The sequence below is a fragment of the Syngnathus typhle genome, linkage group LG18 (genome assembly GCF_033458585.1).
Source record: "Syngnathus typhle isolate RoL2023-S1 ecotype Sweden linkage group LG18, RoL_Styp_1.0, whole genome shotgun sequence".
Classification (NCBI taxonomy): Eukaryota; Metazoa; Chordata; class Actinopteri; order Syngnathiformes; family Syngnathidae; genus Syngnathus; species Syngnathus typhle.
In genome coordinates, this window is record NC_083755.1 from 7,072,722 (window position 1) to 7,095,643 (window position 22,922).

Here is a 22,922-nt window from a genome sequence, read left to right on the forward strand (position 1 = left end):
TTTTTTCCGCTCCCCCCTTTTCCATTCAAGGGCTTTGCAACAAACACTTGAACATGCCCCCAAAACCTCGCAAGCCATCTCTGCGCATTCCCTAATTGGCGGTTCTTCTTTCCGAGAGCGATTAGGTGTTGCGAGGAGTGCGAGGCGCCTCGATTCAGTCCATCTCCAATGCCGGAGGGGACAAAAGAGGTACCCACTTCTCCCGTGGAAGCCAGGGGGGGAGTTGACAGCAATAAATCCCCCCCCCCCCCCCCCTATTTGCAACTTCCTCTCCCGTGTGTTGGGGTTATGTCAGGAATTTCCTGGGTCCCATTATCCCCCGGGTGCTCTGTTTTTGGTAAGCCAAAAAGCATTCTCTGGAGCTTGCACGTCCGTAACCCCGAGGCTGCGTCCCTCGGCTGACAACGAGCCTGCTAAAGTTGTTAGCATGCTTAGGCGTGTTTTGTAGCATTTGTAGCACTTGTTTTCAAAATAATGGGGACCGATATTAAGTACCGATACCACTAGTATTTTTGATACATAACATTGACATTGTTTTTAAAAAGGCCAACAGTGGTATTACACCAAATATAAACGAGTTAGACTATATTAGGGTTTACATTTTGTAAAAAAAAAAAAAAAAAAACAGCTGATTCATTGATTTTTTTTCCGATGTAACATACGGAAGGATTTTTTTTTAGGGGTTTCCCGTTCTGCACTCTCCACCCCATATAATCACCACCGTCAAGGAATGTCACAATGACAAATGTCAGGGTTCCTCTTGTCACCTTTAAAGGAATCATGTATCCATTCACTGGCAACCCTGAGTGCACTTCCACTCTCGCCCTTTGACCTTTGCTGTATTTACGGAGCCATTATTTCCAATCACACAGGCTCTGTAACGCCACATTTTGACACGACTTGGCATCATTAAAAGCGTCTCCAAATAGCACAAGCTGGGTTTGTTGCGCTGATGTATGTTGTGCGCAGAAGTCGGGACTCGCCGGGTTGTACACGTTACCAAGCGAGGCGCCATTGCGGCCTAAAAACTATTAGGCTCTGTAAATACACACTGTGGCGAAAGTAAACATTCTCAGCATGCCATCTAGACGCACAGAGGGGTACTCGGAGACAGCCACTGGACAAACTGTGAGGGGGAGGTGGCGTCGGGAAGATGGATATTGAAAATGGATGGTCCAATTAGAGGGCCAATTCCAGTATGTATATTGAAGTGGGGATGTTTAAGTGGAGTGGCCAATTAAGAAGATTAAAGACAACATCCTTATGAGGACCAAGAAGCAAATTATTAGGATTGAATGTATTTATGCTCCTCTCAAGTGTTTATGTGAACAAGACTGTGAGTTTGATGCCGATTTTCTTTTAGCTATGTAAGCGACACCGCTGCAGTTGAAAAAACAATTTTGAGTAATAGTGTAACAAATGAGTATTTACTTCTGACACATGATCTTAAAGGGAAATGTTGACAGTGACAAAACACGCCCATTGATGTGAATTTGAGCCCCTTGTTGCGTCGCCACGGCGACAGAACTAAGCATGTAGTTTTCTCTTGACGTGTTTCGCGCCAAGCCATATATTATACAAAATAATATATAAATGATTCATATATTTTTTACAGTGAGATATTTTCCCAAATATTATTTTCTTTTTTTTTATACTGCTCTTGCATTGTCAGCAATGTTGGCTTCCGGAAGTGCCCTAAATTGGCTGCATTGTGCTCTTCAGCCACTAAAGAATGTGTTGCACGCTCCAGTGAGCTGCCACACTTTGCCACATGTAATAAATGATCTCTAAACTAAGTGTCAACCAGACTCAGGGAAACCAAGACAGAGTGTCGAACGTACTCACGGCATCGCGCGCATTTCCTGCCCGCCTGCTTCATTGTCCAAAGCCCCGCTCGACCAGGGGGGGTTGGGGGGGGGGGTTGGATTTCCATCGCTTGTTATTTCCACCGCGGTCACCTGTTGTGCGGCGCGTGTTGATGTCATGCCTCCGTGTTGATGTCATGGCATGTCATGAATCCCCGTGCCCACTGAGACTGAAGTCCAGGTCAAGTCATGGATGTGATGGATGTGTTGAGATCACGCTGGGCTCCTGATCCTGGCTCGGCATCAAAGAACTGGAAGAAACACAAAGAGGAGCCTTTTAGAAGACTCACAAAAGAACCGACCAATCTCTGTTTTGATACTTGGACGCTCACCAGGGAGAGTTTAACGGCTTTGTAAGAAAACCACCAAGTGCGTCCCAATACTTTTGTCCATGATGAAATTAGGCTTCTGCTTGCTTACTGGCTCTCGTAAGTGCTCACTAATATTTGACACATACACAGCAGATGATACCCAACATTCCGTCAGACCGCAAACTCATGTGGTGTGTGTGTAGTGTGTGAGCCTCCCACCCACCAACCCCCTTCAGTGCTCCATCTAATGCCCTGTCATCATCAATAACCTCAACTCTGCTGACTCACTGCCTTTTACCACCACGGGGTTTGGGCCTTAGTTACAGCCTTGCAGCCTTGCAGCCTCGTCTCCGTCTGTCTGCGTCGCTGCGTGTTTTTTGCATGTGTGCTTTTTGAAATGGGATTCACCAATATCACTTTTTTGCAGATCGACTTGAGTACTCGCCAATACAGTATACAGATGATGAAAGTGTTGACTTTTTATCAAAAACAACAAAAAACTTTCATGTTCCACTGCTTTAATGTAGCTTGCAACACAAGGAACTCCACTTATGTAAGGCTGACCACTAGGGGGCACCATGCAAAAGGAGTACATACAATAGAGATGGACAAAACTGGAGTGTCTGGTGCCTCTTATGTTGCAAGTCCCAAGAAAGTATTTGTCATGGAGTGGTCTCGGTGTGTAGTATCGGATCATTTTTACGAGTATACTTTATATCCGCAGGCACAGTAGGCTGTGACCTTTGGCCTTGACGGTGCGGACCAAATGTCTGCTAAGCGTCCGTCATTCCACCCCGACCACGTTTCGGCGTTTATCGCGATGGGCTCTCGACGACGCATTTGCGTCGTTACTTTCCAATGAGCGTTTAAGCTTCAGTGAATGGTGTGAAGTAATAAATTAGGCCACGTCGGCATGTTTCCACCGAGTGAAGACAGGGCTCTCTTAACAGTGGCTCATTTGAGGATTGGATACGTCCTCGGCTCTGACGAATAGCATTTAACACATTTAACTGGAGGAGCTTTTCTTTCTTTTCCCCTCCTCCCAATGAGTGTTATCGTCAGTTATCGTGTGCCTAATATTTTGGTGATGGTAAAAATGTGCGACAACCACAGTAATAGATTAAGTGGTTGTGCAGGTGTAGCCAAGTTGAATCGAGTTCCTCAAGTGACACCGGATTCTCGCCGGCTCTTCTCAGACGCCCACATTGGTGCCGAGGTTGTGAAGGGACGGGTCTTCTTGTGTCTAAAAGGTGCGCACCTCCAGTTGGCTGCAGCCAGGGCGGCGTATTGCCTTTCACACGCTTCTAAAATACTCTCCGGGCAGAGGCTGAAAGGGTTACTGTTTCCCAAAGTGCTTCATTCTGCGCAGTCGAGAGGGGGCGGCTGAGTGGCGCCGTCGAGTCAGAGACGCACATTCGAAAAAACCCCGAGACATCATCAAGAAAGAAGCTGACAGTAAGGAAAGCAGCTCCCCCCTCCTCACTTTTTTTTTTTTTTTCAAACTGGCACGCTGCCGTCCCTCGTCCCAGCCTCCTCTGCTCCTCTTCCCAAATGCCTTCAATGGCTCCCTGTCACAATGACTGGGCGGCAAGTGTCAAATAGATCCGGCAAATGCGCATTTTACGCATAGGGTACCTTGAAGCTTTTCTGAGTCACGCGTCTATTTAAAGGCACCATTGCGCCGCTTACTCACACTGACTCATTTGATTGGCTTGATCGCTTTCATGTTTGAAGGGTAATAAAAATACAACCCAAAAGAAAAGTTGAGCAATGTTTCATGGGTTTTGTTTTTTCTTTTTTTTTTCCCACCCTCCTCTCCTCTCTTCTCCTCTCCCCTCCTCTCCTCTCCTCTCCTCTCCGTGCAGGGTGGTCAGACTAGAATAGGCGCCGGTCTCCAAATACCTCAGTGGAACTTGTGTGCGGCGTCCAGAGCCTGCAGACAGACACCGTTTGACGTCTGCATCATATTTGAGCCATTATGTTAACACCTCTGCAGCACGGACATAAGGGGGGGTAGCATTCACCCCCCCCCCCCCTCCCTCCGGTTGAAACAAATGCATGCCAGTTCTACTTGTGGTAGTCGAGCTATGCGCATCACGCAGTAATAAATCACAAACTTTCTGCACTCACTGTGGCCGTGGAGCGTCTGGCGGACGTCCTCCCGCCCCTCCCTTCTCCCGACATACACTATAAGCAGATGCATGATGAAAACATCGACTTTATTGCTAGAAACGTGACCATAACATGTACACTTGGATGCTGTTTTCAGTTGTTTATTTTTTTTTTTTTTGTGTGTGTGGCTTTTTTTTTTTTTTTTTTAATAATTCAAGTAGACATCTCTCATAATTTTTTTTCCGGTATATTCTGCTATTCTCTGTCCTTATGTTCTATACTCACAATCGTTAAAATAAATAAAACGTACAGATTTGTTTTCTACAATACTATGTATTCCCAAAAGAAAAAAAAAAGCTGAGTTCACGCCTTTATATATAATCTTTAACCTCAACTTCAGTTTTTTTTTTTTTTTTTTTTTTTACAACTTAATTAATATTGATATTAATATTATACAAAAAAAAAAAAAACTCTAGGCAGCATTGCAGTGAAATAACAGTCAGTTGAAAACAAAATAAGGAGAAAGTTCGCCTCTTGGAGAGGTGTAGCATATGCATCATCAATGTCTCTTAGGGGGACGAAAAAAAAAATAAAGCTCTTCCATATGAAGTGCTGCTGTCCCCGCCCCCCCTTCCAGCCAAAATGTCTCCGGGCTGACAATAAAATATGGTCCTGGTTCAATTCGAAAAAAAAAAAAAATAGCTGCATTCCTCTTGGTATTTCACTTTTAAAATGCTATATAAAAAAATAGATTTGCTATGGTGCCCACCTCCGTCGAGAGTTAACAGTGCAATAGAAAGCAGTCCACTCCGCACGCGCCCGGGATCAGCACGAACACTTGCACTCGGAGATGATGGGGTACTGCACCTGTATCCACGTGCAGTATTTCTGTCTTAAGAAGCCTTGGCAGTACCACCGCAGGAATATCTTGTTGATGGACTTGACAGGTTTGCAAGACATCCCCTCCGGGAAGGAACAGGAACGCTCCGAGAAGCAGTTGCCCTCCTTGACGTAGCGTGGCCAGAACCTCACGCCCAAATCCTTCCAGGTGTACACCACGGGACAGTGCGTGTAGGTCCACAGCCACTGCAGGAATTTCCTGCGCGCCTTCTTGCCCACCTTGACACGCTTCCCGTAGGGGGTCTCGCCCAGCTCCAGCTTCTTGATCTCGTTGGGCATGGGGCCCTGAAGCTTGACGTCGGGCGCCGAGTGGTTGCCGAGCGCCGGCGCGGCGACGGACATGAAGTTGGGGTCAAAGTGGCTGCCCAGCTTTTTCCTCAGAGTCCTCTCGGACAAGTCCTGTTCCCGGGGGTCGTAATCCGGGTCGGGGTCCTCCTTGAGGTCGGGTACGGGCAGGTGGTCGCTAGGGGATGGACGGAGGCGAAGGAAGTGCTGGCACACTCCGACGTGGACGCACAGCAGCATGTAGAGGAGCAGCGGAGGGTGAGAACTGCCCATGGTTCCTCTTGGGACTTTTGTGTTTTTTCTTTTTTTTTCTTTTCCTTCCACGCACAGCAAAATGACACCTACTTCAGAGGGGCCGCCTGACGCTTCATATATTTGACAAGTTCACCCACGGGCGACACTTTAAATAGACCACTTGACGCGTCAGCCTCAAATGAATAACAAAAAGGTGTTTGGATGCCTTCGCCCGGATTCACTTCGGGCTCCTCTGGGTTGTCATGGTTACCACCGGGACGACTTGAAGCCGCGGCGAAACAGTCACTGGATGACGGAGCTGCATGGAAACAGCTGCTTCCAAAAAGGTGCGCGGCGGTGAGGGCTGCGTTCTTACGCACCGACGTGCCCTGGCGGGACACGCTCCGCGCACTTGTCTTAGAAAAAAGAAAGAAAATTCAAAAAAAGGACAAGTTGTAGTATTCCAGCCGGAGTCTCACGTCAAAAGCCCATTTCGCTCCAAACAGCTCACTCTTATTATTCCACGTAATAAGCCGCCCCCCAAAAAAAAAAGAGTTGAGTCCCCTTTCAATGTGTTCAAAGCTCCTTCTCATGCATGGCGAGAGTTCCCAAAATGTGGAAAGGCTGCGAGCAAAATCCTGCTTCTCCTTCTGCTACGGTGGCTGCCACAGAAGCTCCCCCACTTGAGTGGCGAGTGCGCGACTATGCAGGAGAGAGAGAGCGCGCGCGAGAGCGAGAGAGAGAGCGAGCGAGCGAGAGAAAGAGAGAGAGGTAGAGAACGAGTTGGCACCCCTTCTTCTGAGCCGGAGCACGCAGCGTGCGCGGGTGAGCGTGTCTGTAAGCGAGCGGGTGCTCAGTCCCAAGTTAAATATCCCCCTCCGACGTTACAAAGTGTCAGAGGGGCCTGCCCACCCCGGGCCACTCTCACTGATTGACAGTGCCCCCTTTGGACCACCCCCACCCACCCACCCGCGCCGAGCCCTCCCCTCGCAACGTGGAAAATGTCAGCCACAATCACAGACCCGACTGGGTCCTAACCGACGCGCCGCACTTTTTCATGGGATTGATTCGAGCTCGGCTTTCAAGTCTTGCTGCGAGTGAGCGAGATGCACGCGCTAATAGTTTCAATACGCTGTCTATATGCCGCTTCAGCTCCCAATGGATGGGAAACGTTTAAGGAGAGGAGGAAGAGGGTGGAGGGGGAAAGGGGGCATCGCATTCCACCTTTGTTCATCAGGATTTGGGTCTACACAGGAATTGGCCCCGTTGAACTTAGGGGTCACAAAATAGGCACGTAATTAAGGGCTATAAATGGCCAGGGATAACCAAACGGAACTTTTCCCATGCTAAGCACTCATTGTGGCCCATGCGAGGCTAATATGAATATAAAAGAAACGCTTTGCAACTATAGTCATTTTTTGCATTTTTTGGATGGTCTGACAACCCCCCCCCCCTCCAATTAGTGAGTCCCCCCTTTTGGGTTGGTCACTAGAGGGCGTTCATCTAGCAGAGTGTGAATGGCCGGATGCTCTGTATGGGGTGCTTTCAGTACATGGGGGCTGCAACTCAATTAAATGACACTGTAAAACAACACAACTTGTATTTTTTTTTAGGGGTGGGGGGGCTAGAACTGAAATTAAATTTGTTTTTAAGCAATATTTAAGTCATAGAGGAAATTCCTGCTCACCCCTCCCTGGATGTCTCTTGGTGATCCATGACGAAGGTGGCAGCGTAGACGGCTCAGTGGGCAGCGGGGACAGTCGGGCTGAGCCGGTTACTGTAGGACGGTCGGTGTCCATTGTCTTCCCTCCACGGGCCTTAGGATGTCCGCGGAGCGAGCGAGCCCACCCTATGGGGGTCAGCGGCACTCGCCCTCCCCTCGGTAAAACTCATAGTGAGCGGAGGAGAGGTGTGCGCTGTGGAGAATCCGAGCACTGCCAAAAAAAAAAAGAATGTGTTTTTTTTCTGCCTCAAAATGAAATCGATATTGAATTTGATTTGAATATTTAAATCTTAAATCTCTCCTGCACACCTGGCGATTGACCCTCGCATACACATTAAAAAATGCCTGCTTGTTTTTCTAACCGACTCGCTGGGTGGCGTTCGATTTGGAGTAGATTGGGTTACTTTTCCCTTTCGGTTGGGGTAATTATTTTGACCCAACAGATTGGGTTTTAAATTTTTTGGGGATAGCCAGTAGAATCTGGCCTAACGTCTGGAGCTTCGGGAGAGAAGGTGACGAAAAGGAGGAGGAGGGGAGGGGCGCTGGTGCCGAATGGCAGTTTACTGTGGAATGGCTAATTAAATAAGACCATAAAAGGAGCCCGGTTCGCTTTAACGAAGCCCGCCGACCTCTGGCGAGCGGGGCCGGGCTGTCGGTAGGCAAGGGAAGGGGGGGACGGGAGGTCGGCGGGTTAGGTTCGCCGAAAATTGGGCTTGTATAACAAGAGGACTTAGCTCTTTGGTTTTGCAGTGATTGTTCACGCTCCCTTAGGTCTCAATAGGGCGCATGGTGAGGCTGCGTTGGAGGGGGCGGAGTGGAGGAGGATGGAGGGGGGGGCAGCCCTTAGGCACAGATAGGACCCCCCTTCTCCCCTTTGGCTGTGAATGCTATACACACATGACACATACACAAACACACACTAACACCCCTATGGCTCCATACAAAGGACCCTAGCCAAGGTCCAGGCAGGAGCTTATCCAGCACGGGGGCACAGCAAGGGGCAGGCCTGGCCAGACTGGCTGGCTATGCCCACTGGGGATTGGTAGAATGGCACAGGGGGGTGGGAGGGACACTGACAGCTTGAAGAAGGGACGAAAAAAAACAAAAAACGTCATCCTTTGAGGCAATGCCAGATGAGAAGATAAGTCATTTAAGTGGGAAATAGTTCAAGCGGCCTTTAAATCACGTCTGCGGCACAAGCAAATACTTTTGAGGATTTTTGGTGCTATCAAATTTGGGATGCACAAAATTTGGGTGCACAAATAAATGTCTTTCCATATCATCGCCTGTCAATATTGCTTTGGTCATGTTCTCCAGTCCTTCTCTAGTTCTTTTCTCTCTCCCCCGTTTTGGTCTCGGAGCGTTAACCCAAAGCAGATGGTTCGGGTAGCGTGTCAAAAATCTGTCTTCCGTTAACGCTACTTTTGAAGCCCTTTCTACATTTTTGTCTCTCCCTTAAAAAAAAGAAAAAAAAAAAGGATGGCTAAGTTATTTATTTTTTTGCAAAATGGCCAGTAAACAGCATCAAAGTGTTTCTCGCTTTTACGATGACAAGCGGGCGATTAAAACTCTTGTCCAAGTCAGCGAGAGACTTGCGCCAGTCTGATGTAATCGTCTCCAAAGCGTGGCATGCTTCGTTTAGTTTCCATGCTGTTGTGATGGAGAAAACGTCTAGTTGCGATTCCCAGTAACCACGTCGTGGACGCCTTGTCGATTTTTTATTTTGGATTTGAGATTTCACGCGCAATCAATCACGTTGCACGAGCCAATAAAAAAAGAAAACAACACACCCTGACTCCTCCTACTATTATTTCGACCGGCAACTCCGAACTGGTGTGACCTCATGCCATTCCATTACTCACATCTCCAAAGAAAAAAAAAACCTAAAAAACATGCCATGTTCTTTCTTTTTACTCATCATGTTCCCCAAGGAGCGATGAGGTTGGAATTAAATTGATCACCGCCTTCCGGAAAAAAATGGTGCATTCCGAAACGGCGGGAGGGCGTTCCCGCTGGTCTTGCCTATGGCAGGATGACATCATTGGCCCGTTGCCCGATTCCCATCGTTCACAATGGAGTCACTGTTGCCGTCTCCGCGGTGGCACAACAGCCGAGAGGGGACGAGCGGGCAAGATGGAGATAGAAAGCAACAAGGGGGGCAGGAGTGGAAGAAGGTTTCCACGCCAAAGATTTCTCGTTGACTCACCTTTGCGGGAACAGTCCGAGATCTCGTGAAAGTCATCAGGTGATCAGTTAACCTGAGCATAAAAAAAAAAAGAAGAGAAGCAATAAGTACAATTCATTACAATGCAGCCTGGCAAATGATGAAGGCGAGCGAGGTGAAACCCGACCACAAGGCATTCCGTGCGACCGCAAATCCATCGTGCCGCCGCCGCCGCCGCGAGCCCTCGTGTCTAAACGAAGCCGCTGACCACGACAGATGTTGCATGTGCGTTCTGTTGAGTCTGGAGCCAAGACACTTGGTAGACCGGCACTGGCTAACAAAAACAAAGCCAAGGAAAGTTGGTTCTGTTTAAACCCGGGCGGTTGCTTGAACCACTTTAAAGACCGTCCTGAAAAATCCAGAAAGTATTTGTACTTTGGCCCTCCCGACTGCGAAGTACGCAGGAGGCCGAGACGGCGACGGCTTGCCAAGGTGCCAGGCAGAACTGGGACGTCTCTGGCAAATGTCTCGCCGACATGTGAGCGCGCACCGCCGCCCGGGGGTTGCCTCGACGCTTGGGAACCAAACGGGACGGGGCGGCGGTCCGACAACGGGCCGAGTGTGCGCCGATAGATAGTTTGTCTAAGGGATGTAGCAGATGTTGACTCGTACTGGTTTGCTAATCGGGAGCCGCGAGCCCCCGGAGCCGTCAGCAAACACCAGCGTCTGCCTTTCTTCCCCCCCCCCCCCCGCCGGCCGGGGGGAAGATGCGGGATGAGGTACGCTGAAGTCATGAGCACTAAGTCAGAACTCAGGAAATGTTGAAAAAATAAATTCAAAAATATGAATAAATGAAAAAAATGGAATTAAAAACAAAGAAACTAATAAATAATGACGCCTCCCTCGGACTTCGAGCTGCTTATGTCTCAATGAAGGATGAATGCGTCTTTTTGTCTTTAATGGGAACAGCCAATTGATCAAATGCGACCTCATCAATCGCTCAAGAGGGAAAGAGCACGGAACGGGCCACAAAAGACAACCTATGTCAGCATCCACGGGGCAGCAGACAGAGGCCGTTAAAGGCATTCACACTCCAATAACTTTCACAAGTCCCGGACAGAAAGCGAGACTGAGCGCGAGAGAGAGAAGTCGATCAACAAGGAGCTATTGATAGCCGACATCGAGAAGGCAAACAGAATCACAATTGTGGTTTGTGCCAATAACCTTGTTGACCTTATTTAACCTTGGATTTGGCCGGCCGGGGAGCTCCGAGAACAAGCGTGACCATTCACAAAAGAAAATTGGGAAATCCATGTTTGTGCTAGCATGAATATAACTATTGACATCTCGTCATTTCCATAACATTCGTTCCAATGACCAACCATCAATCCAATCAAGTCAGGCCGCGGGCGGTCTGAAGGGCGCTCGGCCGTTCGGGCCGCGGACCTGCAATGAAATATTTGCCTTTTTTATTAATCAAAACCACAATCATTCCTTAAGCTGAGCCAAGTTTTTTTTTTATTTATTTACCCGAAGCACAGCCCCGCTAATCGTTTATTTTGCCTTCCTTTAAATGCGCTTTTTCAGATTTTTCCGCCGCCTTCTTGCTGCAGAAACATGTCAACATAACACTGATGTACAGTTTGCACATGTGAAATGAGCATTATGTTCCTACGGGCTTGGCAATAGTCACGTTGAACCACTGAAGTGTCTACGATAGGCAAGTATGAGCTTTCTCTACGTTTGCAAATACAAATGTATCCTTAGAATTTATTTTGCGCGACAGGTCGTTCTGCTACAATTTCAATAAATGTTTTCATATTTTTTTTAATAGCCTCTTATTCACTTAATATCAACTTAAAACACCTGAAATAAAACTAAAATAAAGATTTTAACCTGAGCCAAAAATAATAAAAATACATTTTATAACACTAGCAAAAAATAGAGGCGCTCTTACAGAGGTGTCTGAGATAACGAGGATGTTATTTATGGTGAGAAGTCCAAACGTGTGGTCAGATTGAAAGACATAAAGACACACTTGAAAAACCTCAGTCTGTCTAGTAACAGTGTGTGTGTGTGTGTGTGTGTGGTGTAATTACAGCCAGGTTCCTGGTGTGGAGCCCAGTACAAATATCGTCAGTCTGTCTGTGGCATGCGGCGGTGCTGCCGACCTTCTCCCTCTCTCCTCTCCTCCCTTCTTCATTCCTTCTCCGTTGCCTCCTGCCATAGGTTCTAATGGCGCGGCTGGCACCTTTCCAGACGATTTCTCCCGTGCGTGCATCTGCTGTTTACGAGCGACGTTAAAATGAGTCCTTCTCAATGCTCTGAGGAGATCATAACATAAAAAAAAAAAAAAACACCGTGTGTGTGTGTGTGTGTTGAAATTAGTGATCCTGCTGGCTCCAGATGCTGTTTACCTGTCTTGTTTACCGGGCCATCCCAGGGCTAAGTCTCAATGCTGTGTATGTGTTTCCACTTCATGGACACACACAAGTTGAACATTTTATAAATACAATTAAAAAAAAACAAATGCATACTCACCCTGGATAAGGAGCGATGGACGAGAAGTGTTTTGTGGGGACGTCATCAACAAAATAGAATTTGTTGTCGGGTCTGAAAATGACTGGCAGAGATGAATCTCTCTATCTGCCAGGTAAACACGCTGTGTGTGCGAGCGTATAAGCCCCCCCGCCGCCGCTTACTGCATCCAGGGGGATTTATTTGACCCCTTATTGCCAGCGGTGAGCCTGCGGTGGAGATGAAAGCATGCCTTCCCAGTGTGGCCCCAGTTTCTATAGCTATGGACACAACCTCACACTGCTCGGGGACAATGGCGGGGGCCCTGCCACTCGCCCCCCCCCCTTTTGCCAGAGTCCCCCTTGGCTCCCCCATCCCATCCGTCACCGCAATCATATTTTCAAAACAATAACACAGCCGGGGGGGGGGGGGGGGGGGGGGTAGTGTGTGTGTGTTTGAACTGGCGCTATGTGTTGTTATTTTTAGGCACGCGTTTATTTGGGGCCGGGTGTGAACATGCTTGTTTAACTTGTGTCAGGCTGGCTGTGGGCTCCTACAGTCACTTGTGAAGCAACTGTTTGCGTGCACACATTTTTTTTTTTTCCTTCTATGTGTGTGTGAGCCAGGCCTTTGATGGCGTGGCCGGAGCGTGCCTAATGTGACTGCTCGCCGGGGTGGGGTGACACGGGGCTCTGCGGCGTGGATGAAGGCGTTGAGCTTCTTGCCCTGGTACCGTCTACCCTGCCTTGGTCCAAGGCTCCCCCTGCAAACTCGAAAGGAATAAAAGGAATCCCCGCCCCCCTGACGCCAAGCCCCCCCCCCGCCCGAACATGTTTTCACAAGACATGACATCATCTCGGGTTGTGTGCAGTTTTCAAAAGCGTCCGTTGCGGAATGTGGCCTTCCTCCGTTTTGCTCCCGTTCTGCAAACCGTCCCAACTCGTTCATTGTTAGGCAAGCAAAAAAAAAAAAAAGTCTTTGAATGAACTTTGACCCTAAGCCATGGCAAACAGAAAATAACCGATGCTGCAAAATAAACCCGTCCATCTACCTGAAGGGGCGGAGCCCCACGTGATGATGCCTGGACAGAAAACGGAGGAATGAGAAGACAAAGAGAAAATGCAAAGAAAGATCACGTGACATGATTTACGCAGACATGTTGAGGATGAAACACAAACCAGATCAGGTTACACGGGAGGTCTTTGCTTTATGACACACTGGACCTGCAAGCTTTCATGCTTGTGATGCAATACCGGGTTCCAGAACAACTTTTGACTCCACGCATCTTCATGACAGCGCTGATGCTGAAGAGCAGTCAAAGTCAAGTCCACGGATATCTACACACACTTCCACACACACATATTTGTTTTTCTCGTTTAATGGGCCGTCCCCGTTTGCCAACTGTTCCTTTGAGGGGGCCAGTGCGTCGGGTTGTCGGAGCCGGGATTTGGGAGGGAGGGTCGGTGCCGCTGGATCAGACAGATGGAGGGGGTGGGGTGGGGGGTCCGGCTCCATTCAGTTAGCTCTATGAGAACAACAGAGCCCCACTTCAAACAACAAACCACGCAACCTGCTGGCCCCGTCGTCTGCGAACGCACACAAAAGGCATACGCAGACACCCACATGGCGCAACACATGCCACCGCTCATGTGCTTTCGTTACAACCTGCGTCCATTTCATTAAGGGCGTCTTAAATGTTAAAAGACCCCAGCGAGGAAGGGGAGGGGGGGGGGGGTGATTCCAACAGCGGCCGGGTTGCGGCGGCACAAAATAAACTTGTCACCGTTGTTGACGTCGCATCTGCGGCTCATCTGCTCGCTTGACGCACAGTGGGACATAAAAACGCAGGCTCCCCCCCAACCCCTCTTTCCCTGGGACCCGCACCCAAGACCCCCCCCCCCCCCCTCTTCTTGAATTCACTGGCACTTCCAGAAAGCTCAGAGGCGCCAGCGGAGCGGGGCTCATCTCTTGGGAACAATGAGGCCAGATCTTCATAAAAACTTCAAAAAGGCCTCGCCAAGTGTTTTATAGGTGCTTTAAAGGTTTATGGGCCCTGGGGAGGGAGCGAGGGAGGCTAGAGAAATGAGTGATGCCGCAGCAGTGGCAGCCTTCACTTTTCCCACCCACTGCATACACACACGCACGCCATCACTCACGTACAAATATGCCTCGCAAATCTGCCAGTAAGTACCAGGCTGGAATCAGACGGCGGTAGGCAGGATGGAGTGAGCTTAGCTTTAGGGGCGGGCTTGCATTTGGGAGCGAAACAGGTGAGCCGTCCTTCTTTGGGCCTCCAAATTCCAACGCTGGGAAATCGACGGTATTTAGCCGATCTGTGCTGGGAAACACATGGAGAACTTTGCCACTGTATAAAGTGATCATCTACCGAGGGCACTGCAGAAGAAAATCGGGAAGCTCACAGTTGGTGGGGAAATATAACCCAAATTGGGTCAAAAATGGGCTATTCATTTGTACCCTACTCCAAAACGATACTGCCTGATTTGTGATGAGTCACCGAGCTGAGCGTGCTTCCCTCCATGCATGAATGACACTATTGACTTTTTTTTTTTTTTCTTCAGGAAAGTTTGCTTTATAGCTACTCCGATAAATGCCAGCCGGTTATATTTAGCTCGGGTCCTTCGGGAGTGAGGTTTAAAATTAGGAGGTGCCAGAATTCCAGTACAATTCTTAAGTTACTGTCAATAAACAGCTAAGGGCTGCTCTTAAAGGAGCAGTGTGTTGGTGCGTGTCTGCGTGTGTGAGATAAGCTGCATCAGACAATGTTGGTCTTTGCGTTGATGCAAGACAAATGTGTAAATCTGCCTCATGCTACACATCATCAAGATGTGTGTGTGTGTTTTTGTGCACATTAGTGTCTCCAGGATCTGTTGACAGGGAAGCATGCGACATTTTATTTGCTGAGAAAACATGTGGCGCTAGCAAGGCGAGCGCTGTGATGTGAGCCTGCTGAAAGCAAGCTGGCCAGCCGAGCGGCTCCGGCTTGTCGTCGACGGCAACGCGCGTGCTGCAATCAGAAGGAACCAAAACGTTTGCAGGAACCCCGTGTCCTCATCGAGGTCATGGATGAGCTGCAGCTTAGCATGGCGGACCTTGGCCGAAAGGTGAGCGGCACCCAGGACTGGTCGCGTGTTGTCAAAAATCAACTGTCACGTGGACATCCAAAGGACTGGTCGCCGGTCAAGGTCAGGGCAAACATAGACAAAGAACAGACTGGTCGCCAAGTTCGGACACACGATGGAGTGGTCGCCAGTCGATGCGATGGCACACAAAGAAATGGAATGGTCACCGGTTCGTGACAAGTCGAGACAAATGATTGGTCGCCAGACAACGCGATGATGGCACAAAGAAATGGACTGATTGGCAGTCGAGAAATCACACGCTTCGTTTCCCAAAAGGAAGCCACAAGAAAGTGAGCGGGATTGTTGTCATCTTCATTTATTGTTCAATAAAAATAGATTTTAGCAAAAAAGTGACGTAATGTCTCCTTCATCCTTGTAAACACGAGGCGAGCAAACACATTTACGGGACGGGACGCTCCTCGGCTGCGCGCCGTCTTTCTTTTACGTACGATACATTCAACACCTGCTCGGCTGGCTCCATTTGCATTGTTTTTTTTTGCAATTGGTTCTCATTTAAAAAACAAACACAACAAAAGAAGCTAAGCGCTAACACATGAAAAGAAGCCAACGTTAAAAGCAAATCAACTATTTTTTTCCAACATACAGTAGAAGCACAAGAGCACACTTTTAGTAAACTTTGTAAACACTTTCCTCACGTGAGCGTCGTCATGGTAACCTCCTCCAGCTGCTACAATAATTTTGCGATACCGCCGAGCATGAAAAAAAGCATATTATGTCCCGAAAGATTGCTTGTAAACACGGAATGTGAAAAATGTCAAAGCCACAAAGGTTTTTTTTTTTTTTTTCTTAAACTTATTGTCGCCTCTCTAAAAAGAAAAGCACCTTTCAAATCCTTTGGTGGGGGAAGGTTGCATTGTGGGAAATATCAAAACGGCAAAACACTGAACTGGTCCACTTTTTAGCACGGCAGGACACCATTTCAAAAGATGCACGATTGTTGGAAGATGCTTTGTTGTTCGTGGAAAAAAAAAAAAAAAAAAGTATTGCTTGTTGTTTTGAAACTGCAAATCCGCTGGTTTGAGGTTTTTTCTTTTTTTTTCAAGATCCGACATTGGAGCTACAGGGTGTCGTCGTCAAACATTTTCAGTTGAGAGTTTTCCTATTTTATCATTTGAAATAAACACGTCACACGGTAGTGGCTCGGCCGTGTTTGAGTGCGAGTGGCGAGTAGGCCTTAATGCGCACGCACAACTTACCCCTCAGCCAGGGGTTCTGCAGCTCCAAAGGGCAGAAGTCATCCTGCAGCCACTTTTCTCGCTCGTCCACCACCAACACCAGGCCAAAGTGCTTCAACTGCTCGGTGCCGTAGTAGGCGTCCTTTTCCGGATTGCCGCCGCCGCCGGCGAGCATTTGCCGCGACACCAAGTTCATCTCTTGCACCACCAGTTGGACCATCTCGCCCGCCGACGTGCAAGGAGTCACGCAAAGCTGGCAAATAAATGAAGAAACAAATCAAATCAAATAAATAAATACAATAAAAAACATTACCTTGACACTGGTCTCCTTGGGAAGTCCTGTGGGGTACTGTGGGTACACTCTGAGTGTGGCGTGGGAGCCTTTCCGCTGGGCCGCCGGGCGGGGGGTGGAAAGCTGCTGGGTGCCGCTGTCCTCCGATAGCGTCCGAGCGGGCGGGCGCTGCCGCGAGCCGCGTTCGGCCGAACAACAGCGGTCCACCGACGAGGGCCTGTGCCAACGTTGCTGCGGCGAGGTGGCCGGCGAAGAAGCCTGCCGGGAGTACGAGTGGTGATTGGCAGAGGTGGCCGAGGGGAACTCCAGGCTGCTGGTGCGCACGCAGAAAGCCTGCCGCTTCTCCGTGATGTGTAACAGCTCAATTTGCCGACTTGGCAGGATGAAGTCGCTGTCAAAAAGTTCCGGCGGCCCCCGCCGCCGCTCGCCCCCGCAGCAGACTCCCCCTCCGCACCTCCCCAGCTCCCGGCCTCGCTGCTGCTCCGAGGCCTGCAGGACGTCGGGCGTGGAGTCCCTCAGGGCTCCGTTCCCTCCCCCTTGTCCGCCTCTGCTGACTCCCGAGCCGCTGCCGTCGCTGCGGAGGAAGCCGCGGGGCTCCAGGGGCGCCGAGGTGGAGAGCGGGGACGGGGGCAGAAGGTCCAGCTCCCTGGGGCTCTGAGCCCGACTGGAGTCGTAATCACTGTCTGTGGTGAGGAAGACCTCGGAGGACCCCTCCTCATCCGACAGGCCTGCAAAGTCTGAAGAGTAGAAAGTTTGAATTTTTGACTCGAGACTGGAGAAAGACGAACGTCAGACCTGAGTGCTTGCGGCAAGGTTCCGGTGAAGGCAAGGGGGAGGGCATGAAGTCGGGCTGGGAGGAGATGGAGGTGGGCTTGTCAGGCATCACTTCCTTGGAGAAATCGATTAAGCCGCTGATGGAGATGCCTCCCGCGGGATGTTTGTAGCGGGCGTACTGCAAGGCCTCCATGATCCACCTGGCGTCACGCCACACCTCCTCCATTTGCTGGCGGAATAAACCAAACATTAGCCACTTGAGTCCGAGGTAAGGAGCTCCGGTTATCTCCTGCACCTGAACGTGTTCCTGAAGCTGCTGATGCTTTTTTTTGGCAGCGGCGAGCTCTTCTTCCGAGAAAGCCTCCCTCAGGGCCTGCTGGGACATGAGCGACTCCAGCTCCAACATGGCCGACGCCCGGCAGTACTGGCCGATGAAACCGGGGTAATAGACGTTAAAGTGGACTGGGCGGGGGGAGGGGAGAAGAGGAGACAGTCAACGAAACCAGTCCATCAGATTTTTTCTTTTTTTTTTTATACGCTCACCCAATTCAAAAATCTGCAGGGGCAGCATGAGGAAGCCGGAGCGGGGCGAGTAGGGATTATTCTGACCGGGAGCTGTGCACACTTCGTCGCAAGGAGGGAGCAGAAGAAGGACGGACACCTTGTCCCCAAACTCCAACACTTCCTGGGTGTAGATCCGGAAATCTTGTGCCTGGAAACAGACCGACAACAGGTTTTTACAACCAAGTTTTGCAGATTCTAATCTGTCCAGAAACGTGTTTTGACTCTAACCTGATTGCCGGGGACGTTGATGTGGGCGACCAGATCCTTGATGGCGCTCCTCAGATCATCCAAGAGTGGCCGCGGGCCGCTTTGCACGCCGGCCTCCGTCTCCATCGGCTCCTCCAGAAAACCGAGGGCCCGCAGCCATTGCCACTCCTCTCTGAAGCAACACGCGGAGATTCTTGAACCCCCCCCGACTCCATATTGCCAATCGACGACGAACGGATCCCAACCTGGAGACGTTATTGTTGTCTCGTATCTTGGAGTGACAGAGCACGTTGGGCAGCTTCTGAGGCACCAGCACTCTGATCTGCTCCACGGAGGTGCAAAGCTTCAGATAGCCCAAGTACAAGCCAGGAGACAAAAGCTTCCTGCTCCGACGGTGATAAGCAAGCTTCTCCTGTGGACGCAATTCTTAATGTCGTCTGAAATTGTCTGGGAACCACCCACAAGCCCCAATCTACTTATGCTGGAGACTTACGTGCAACGTGATGAGGAGCATGTCCAGAGCGGTGGGTTCCTCAGGTGAGGAAATGGACTTGCGTTGAAGCTGCAGTTTGCAAAGTTGCATCCAACGCACGCCGTCCAAGTTGGGAGAAGCGTTCATGTCCTTCAGGAGCACCAGCAAGGCGTTGCCGTGCTTGTCCTTGATGGGCTCGAAATAAACTTGACCCAGATCTTGCGTTCCCAGCATGCCCTGAGAAGACACGTCAGAAAGGCGTCGTTGGTGGATTGGATTTTTTTTCGGAGCGCCCGAGGCCTACCTGGAGATGAGAGACGGCTTGGAGCATCTTGAGACGCGTCTGCAGGGTGCACGAGCAAGACGACTGTGTGGGACTGAGACCTTGCTGCAACCAGGGGATCTCCTCCCACAAGTAGGACACCTTTGACATGGGGAACATATCATCAGTGGTGAGCACCAGATGGATTTTAGGATGGTGTGTACCTTTGTGAACCAAAGGAAATCCTGCATTAGAGAGCTGGGGTAGGAATCCTCAACCTCCACGATGGGGATTTGGTCCTCGGGGGTCACTAAGACACTGTCATCTCTGTAGAAGATGGACGTGAGATAAAGTCCTCTGGAAAGAAAAATGACCAATTTTATTTGTGGACACCTTTTGTACAATCCGCCAAGCTCATTTACCTTTTGAGGCTTTTAACAAACTTGCTGTTGGGTTGAAAAAGATGACGCAGACTTTTGGAGACGGAATGTTTTCTGCCTTGCGCTGGAGCTTTGCACTGTTCTGTGAGGACGACAAGAATGAATCAACGATGTGTGTGTGTGTGTGTGCCTTTCTTTTTTTTTTTTTTTGGGGGGGCTTTTCAAAACTGCTGACAAATTGTAGCCATTACTCTGACTGGCTGCCACATCTCCTCCGGTGACAGGCTGTTACCTAATTGACAACAAACCTGACACGCTCCAAAAAAGTGGAATGTTTTTTGACATTTGCTACGCTCCGGTGGCACGGCACCATTTGACAGCCAGCGGCAGACTATGGGCCTTGAGGGAACCACTAGCTCTCAACTCCCAGAGGGACACTAACTGCATGTGTGCGCGCGCGTGTGTGTTTACCTGCGCATACTTAAGCCGCCGGGAGCCTGGCACGTCTTGAGCTACGGCCGTACGAGCGGAGCCAAGGAGCCTTCGTGGTTTGTGTGTGCGTGTCTGTGTGTCTTAACCCTTCGCCGCTCACTGACAGGGAGGTCAGTTAAGTCTGTGGGGACGTGTTTATTTTTAGTGGGCCTTCCAGGGGTTGGAGGCGAGAGAGGGAGGTGTGTGCGTGCGGGTTTGTGTGGGCGCCTGTTGGTGAGATAACGCACCTCCCAACTCATTAGACACCCGCCGCTGATTCCCTCCCCCCTCCCAGGTGATCGCCCCCCCACGGGCCACTTAGAGTCAATAAATCCCCTCATTCAGGAGAACTAATTTTCCCTTCAGGTGGACGCGACGAGGTGGAGTAACCCCCCCCCCTTCTCTCCATCGCTCCCCCGTCGATTCCCGGGCCTCGCGAGCTGGCCGCTTCGGTCGGCGCTTGACACTGAGTAAGACAGACAAGTCGGGCTGACTGCTGGGGTGCCAGTGTTAGTCAAGGCCTCTTTCACAGTTTAATTAATTGTGTTTGGACAAGGGGGCCAGGGCGGGAGCGGCTTGAATATTTCTGTCTGTTCCTGTACATGTCTATCTTTACGCGCACGTATATGTATGGACTGTACTGTAGACGGGAACGCGCCTGCTCCGGCGCGCGTGAGCCCGCTGTAATTTATGCCCGACTCCAGCCTAGCGCTCGTCTCGAACAAGAATAACAAACATGACCCGGGGACACGGCACCTCAGCTACCGTGGCTGAACTTTGGGAGCTCAATCAGCCCGTCGTCTGAAGAACGGCCCGCGCGCTCAATACCGACTATTATACCGAGTCGCGCGCCACAGTGGACAATAGTAAGTGTGTTCGGGAGAGAAAGAGAGCCGGACGAGCCCGTCAATGCTAAATGCGTAAAAGAGTCAGTGTGGACAGCTTTTGACACTTATGGGAGCAGCTTACAGCCGCCAGTGTTTGGCCGTGTAAACAGTTTGGAGTGCGCGAGAAGCCGATCTGCACTTTGTCACCGAGGGAGGTATTCGCCGAGGGGGGAGAGGAAGGGCCTGAGTCATGGAAAGGTTTTTTCTTCGAAATGGCGTTGAATTTTGTGCCTCTATCAAGGAATGAGTAAAAACACTTATTGTTGGGTGGAGGGGGGGATTGCTGATGTCACGCTGCCTCCATCGACGCTCGGGAGTCGCCTCCACGTCGCAGGTGGAGTATATTTGCAGCTCTTGTGTTTTAAGTCGCTTCTTGTTAAATCGAATGCCGTCATAAACCCCCGAGGCGGATTAGAAATCACACGCTGGTCCATAGCTGATTGGTTTAAAAGGGCTGCGGTTTCAAGTATGTAAATCACGGCGGCTATCGAGTGACTGCCGAGTCTTTTAGCAGCCAATAAATCAATCTCGAGGGTTTATTATACCGTGGCAGACGCAGCTCTGATGGGCATCTTTTATTTGGGCAAGCAGCTGGTCCAGAACCTCCTTCTGGCCTCTCTGCCGGGGAGCACGGCCGTCGACGTCCCTCCAACCTGCGGAAGGTAGAGTGGGACATCTCATCATGACTATGATTCGCCAGTGAAAGTAATCCAAACCAGCAAATCACCTTTTTTTTTTTGTCCCGGGTGAAAGAATACATTAGGCGTGTCACGTTATCGCAAACCTTTTCCATTATGATTTAACGTCTGTATACGCTTTCAAGCATGACTTACCGAGGTCTAAAGAGGACATGTCGAACACAGCGCGAGCTCTTTCAACTGTCACATGAGTTATTAAGGCCTATCGGGTGTTACATTCAGTCTTTGTCTTGTCACAAAACTTCCCAGTGCCCGAAGGACAGAACTGTCACTATGACAGATGGGCATTTTTTGTTCCAAATGCTAACATGACACTGCTTAGAACAGCCTGCAAGTGTGTGTGTGTGTGTCTATGTACTCTCTTCAATATGCTCCGAAAAGAGAGAATGTGAAGGGACAGAGCAGAAAGAATACACTCACTATCAAGTTTTCCATTTTTGGATTCCAGTCAGATTTCACGGGAAATATTCCGTGGGAAATCGGATCGTCCCGAAACGAGACGTTGCTCTGTTTGTTTGTTTATTTGCTGCCTCACATTTAGGCGTCGTATATAAAAAAAAAACAAAGCCTAAATATATATATATAGCCGTAGAACACTCGGCGCACACATGCAGATACACGCTCACTCACACGCATGCAGGCACCACGGCTGGAACATAACACAGCACACGTTCCCTCCCAAAGCAATAAAAACACAAGTAGTAAAAGGACATTTAGGAATGCATCAATGAAAAGTCTGTATGTCCCATTAAAAGAATACTGAAAATCTATTCACTATCTCGGCCTGCATTGGAAATCACACAGACGCACTCTTTCTCCCACCCCCCGCCCTCACAGAAAGTGATCCTGCATCCCTCGCTTGCTCCCTGAAGGATGTGTCAGCGATAAACCCACCTTCTCGGACCATCACGCACCACCCTCACCCCAACTCCCGCTCGCGGAGCCCCCCGGAGGGCGAGCGGGTCCGAAACACGGTGAGCTCTATTCCCGGAAAGGTGCCTGTCCAGACAGGACAAGCGGGCCCTTTAATGGGCGGCCGCGGCCCGGTATAAGGCCCCCACTGTTGGGGCCGCGCCGCGCGCTACGGCACAGACATGCAAATATTTCCAGTGGTAGGCCCAAATGGAAAACACAAACACGCTACATCGAAATTAGCTCGGAGCACGGGAGGAAGGTGGACAGTTGGGAAAAATAAAATGGAAAGCCCGCTCTCTCGGAGAAGACGACACTGCTGATGAGGACAAATGTGCCCCCCAGATGTGCCCGTAAATTGCAGATCGGGCAAAAAGCGCGCCAGCGCCGGCCGGCCGGCTACGCTGCCCTCAACACCTCAGCTGTCGCTACGCCGTTAACTTCTGGACTGAACCCGGCCGCGGGGGCTACGGTTACACTCGCTGACGTCAGCGGCGGGGGTCCCGCCGAAGGTCCAGCTGTCAGCCCGGCCGATGATGTCAAAGCCACGTAAGGC

At 50.0% G+C, this 22,922-nt stretch overlaps 2 protein-coding genes and 1 long non-coding RNA gene across 3 annotated transcripts in view; all 3 read right to left on the minus strand.

Moving 5' to 3' along the window:
• Positions 1-1,955: 1,955 nt before the first annotated feature.
• Positions 1,956-12,405, minus strand: LOC133143184 (uncharacterized). Its single transcript, XR_009710371.1, has 3 exons — positions 9,637-12,405; positions 7,395-7,641; positions 1,956-2,116 (listed from the first exon to the last, which is right to left on the minus strand). It is a non-coding gene; the product is annotated as an uncharacterized LOC133143184 (long non-coding RNA).
• nog2 (noggin 2) lies at positions 4,394-6,600 on the minus strand. The gene has a single exon (XM_061264974.1). It carries the CDS (start codon positions 5,744-5,746, stop codon positions 5,114-5,116), a length of 633 nt encoding a protein of 210 aa, XP_061120958.1. The 5' UTR covers positions 5,747-6,600; the 3' UTR covers positions 4,394-5,113.
• A 3,829-nt stretch (positions 12,406-16,234) lies between the features above and the next one.
• LOC133143225 (ankyrin repeat and fibronectin type-III domain-containing protein 1) overlaps positions 16,235-22,922 on the minus strand; it is a 46,619-nt gene continuing 39,931 nt past the window's right edge. The window contains exons 13-24 of the mRNA XM_061265065.1: positions 21,302-21,409; positions 19,441-19,540; positions 19,243-19,375; positions 19,061-19,180; positions 18,778-18,993; positions 18,530-18,696; positions 18,306-18,456; positions 18,057-18,225; positions 17,809-17,975; positions 17,535-17,742; positions 16,761-17,476; positions 16,235-16,700 (exon numbers count right to left, since the gene is read on the minus strand). Of these exons, the coding sequence (XP_061121049.1) occupies positions 16,398-16,700; positions 16,761-17,476; positions 17,535-17,742; positions 17,809-17,975; positions 18,057-18,225; positions 18,306-18,456; positions 18,530-18,696; positions 18,778-18,993; positions 19,061-19,180; positions 19,243-19,375; positions 19,441-19,540; positions 21,302-21,409 (2,558 nt within the window). The 3' untranslated portion in view covers positions 16,235-16,397. The remainder of the gene's footprint in view (positions 16,701-16,760; positions 17,477-17,534; positions 17,743-17,808; positions 17,976-18,056; positions 18,226-18,305; positions 18,457-18,529; positions 18,697-18,777; positions 18,994-19,060; positions 19,181-19,242; positions 19,376-19,440; positions 19,541-21,301; positions 21,410-22,922) is intronic.

Coding starts and splice junctions, on each gene's coding strand:
- nog2 (XM_061264974.1), bottom strand. CDS start 5,746: ATGGGCAGTTCTCACCCTCCGCTGCTCCTCTACATGCTGCTGTGCGTC.